General features: G+C 43.1%; 1 protein-coding gene across 1 annotated transcript; it reads right to left on the minus strand.

The window, feature by feature from the left end:
• Positions 1–121: 121 nt before the first annotated feature.
• Positions 122–2,148, minus strand: LOC121918372 (regulator of nonsense transcripts 1-like; the record flags this gene model as incomplete). The annotated part of the gene is made up of 3 exons (XM_042444428.1): positions 1,758–2,148; positions 842–1,016; positions 122–241 (listed from the first exon to the last, which is right to left on the minus strand). Coding segments are annotated over exons 1-3 (543 nt in total), but the record flags the coding sequence as incomplete, so codon positions are not given.
• Between the last annotated feature and the right edge of the window lie 445 nt (positions 2,149–2,593).

A 2,593-nucleotide genomic window follows, 5' to 3' on the forward strand; every position in this document is an offset into this window, starting at 1 on the left:
GACCTACTGATCACGAAAGGCAAAAGCACAGAGAAGGATGTGCTTCCCCGATAAAATATGAGAGCAAGAAACCGGCTGGCATGGCAACGTCATTAGTTTGGATCTGATGTCAGTGACCCACTTGTTTTGACTGGGAATCTCCATCTTGAGATCTCTCACCTTGGCTGCTGCGGTCATATACAGATCCGGGGATAATTGCTTCGCGGGCATCATACATGGCAGTTGTCATGAATCGGGCTCCCTAAGGAAAGGAGATGATTTTTAAAAAACAATTACGCTCACATGTATGCACAGGAGAAAAAAAGATAGTATTAAATGTCCACACACTTCAAACAGCTACTTGTTGCTCAAACAGGACAGCTGTACTCAGAAAACAAAGGGAGTAGAGGTGAATTTGCTTCTTTTCAGAAGAGTTTTCAACAGAAAAGACAGAACACTTCTCAGAAGTGTTTCAGAAACCTTTTTTGGATTGGAAGGAAGCATGTAAATATATGTAAACTGCTATCTAATTTGGGCATAATACATTAGATTTCAGAAGGAAATTTTGCAGTCCCTCTTCCCTGATTCTACTCCCTGTGCCAAAGCCCCAACTGCTTGGCTAGAAAAAACTGTGCAAGAGACCCTTTCCAAAAGCTGCTCTCTAAGTAAGCTAAATCACAAATGATGGACCACAGTTAAGAAAGCTTATGATATTAACTCACTGCAGATGGTATCTCAACAGACACCCCCACCCTGGCACTCAAGCTATTCTATGTTTCCCAGCACTGAAGCTTAGACAAGCAAAAGCTCTCCCAACCCTAATGCTCCTCTCTGGACTAACAGTCTGACCCCTGGGCCTTACCGGGTTGATGGTATTGACAAGCTTCCGAGGCTTGCTGAACTGCATGAGGCTCTCGCGGAGGTTGTTTAGCGGTCCTTCCACAAGCACCTTCTGTTCCTTGTAGTAGTTCAGCAGATGATTCCAAAGGGGTTGCTTGGAGAGTGCCTTTGGATTTCCAACAATAATGACGCCATATCTAGAGAGACCAAGTCAAAGTGATGTAGCACAGTTAGGTTGGAAGCATATCTGGCATGGCTGTGGCCTGTGACCACTGGTGCCTGGAAAATGGGCTGCTCTCAACATGAGCCTGCCTGAGAACTGTGTTCTTATCCAATTCCCTTCTCCATCTCCCCTGCTTTTGAAAGTGAGGCCAATGATGACTGGAGGGAACCTTTCCAGAAAGGCAGTGATGTATTTGCAGTGCCTGACAAAGACCCAAAATTCAAGTGGGTCATTTATGTTGGTTTTTCATCCAATAGTATTATGCTTGTTTAGGTTTTGTTCTGTCTATGAGATTTTTTAAAGAACAACTTGTAAATACTTTCAATTTTGTTGTCTTTGACTCTATAACCTGCTTTCAGAGAATACCAGTTGGTGAGCATAATGCAAGTAAAAAACAAGCAAAAGCATGCAAACGTACAGCCTCATGAGCTACTGAGTGCAGCCAAGATTCTCAATTCAGTATACTTCCAGAAATCTATTGAGGACAATCCCCAAGGCTGAGGAGTTCATTTTTGGCTGAGCTTTTTGGAACTTATTTTTGGTGCAAGCTTACAACCTCAGTGTCACTGAAGAACACTGTTTGGATTTTTAACAACCAGCTACAAGACTTAAAATGTAAAGTTCCAGTTTCTGAAGACTACAAACATCTCAGATGAGTAGATGCAAAGGGGATGGGCAAACAGCGCTGGCTTGCACAGGAAGGGATCTCGCATACCTCGCTCTGGTGAGAGCTACATTGAGACGTCTGGGATCATTCAGAAAGCCAATTCCTTGGTGTTCATTGGCTCTGACGCAGGACAGGATGATGAAGTCCTTCTCTCGGCCTTGGAATGCATCTACGCTGGCAATTTCCACTTCCTGAAAAGGAGGAGAAACATAAAACAGAAAATAGATTACTTTTCTCATCAGCTTCACAGAGTGAACATCAAGGATAATTTTCTGTCTCACTGTGACCACATGCATCACCTGCCTTACATATTTAAATTTTTACTGTTAACAGAAATTAACAGTTTCTGGATGCCAGTTTTCTCTCTGTTTTAATTCAACACAATGTCCAGAAAGTGGTGGGAAAACTTTGACTGAGGGACAAAATAGTCACCTTGCACAATTATACTACTAATAATAATTAATAATAATTTGTTTTATTTATATACCGCTATTCCAAAGCTCATAGCGGTGAACAGCAAGTAAGCTAATTTGCCTCCAACAATCTGGGTATTCATTTTAGCGACCTCGGAAGGATGCAAGCCTGAGTCGAGCTTGGGCCCTTTTGCTGGTCTTGAACTCGCAACCTTGTGGTTTTGAGTGAATGGCTGCAGTACAGGCATTTAACCACTGCGCCACCAGGGCTCCTGGTGGCACAGCTGGAAGAGTAACACACTTCCTTTGTATTACACTGTATCTCACACTTTGCAAATCAACAGCAGCCAGGTTTCTATGCTCCCCACTAGGAAGAGTATCTAGAAATCCAACTGTGGGTTGTGCTTTGAATGAAGGGTAGAAGCTTGCATGCTTTCTGTAGGGAACCCAGGCAAACTCACACAGGGAACA

The sequence above is a fragment of the Sceloporus undulatus genome, unplaced genomic scaffold (genome assembly GCF_019175285.1).
Source record: "Sceloporus undulatus isolate JIND9_A2432 ecotype Alabama unplaced genomic scaffold, SceUnd_v1.1 scaffold_9679, whole genome shotgun sequence".
NCBI classification, from domain to species: domain Eukaryota; kingdom Metazoa; phylum Chordata; class Lepidosauria; order Squamata; family Phrynosomatidae; genus Sceloporus; species Sceloporus undulatus.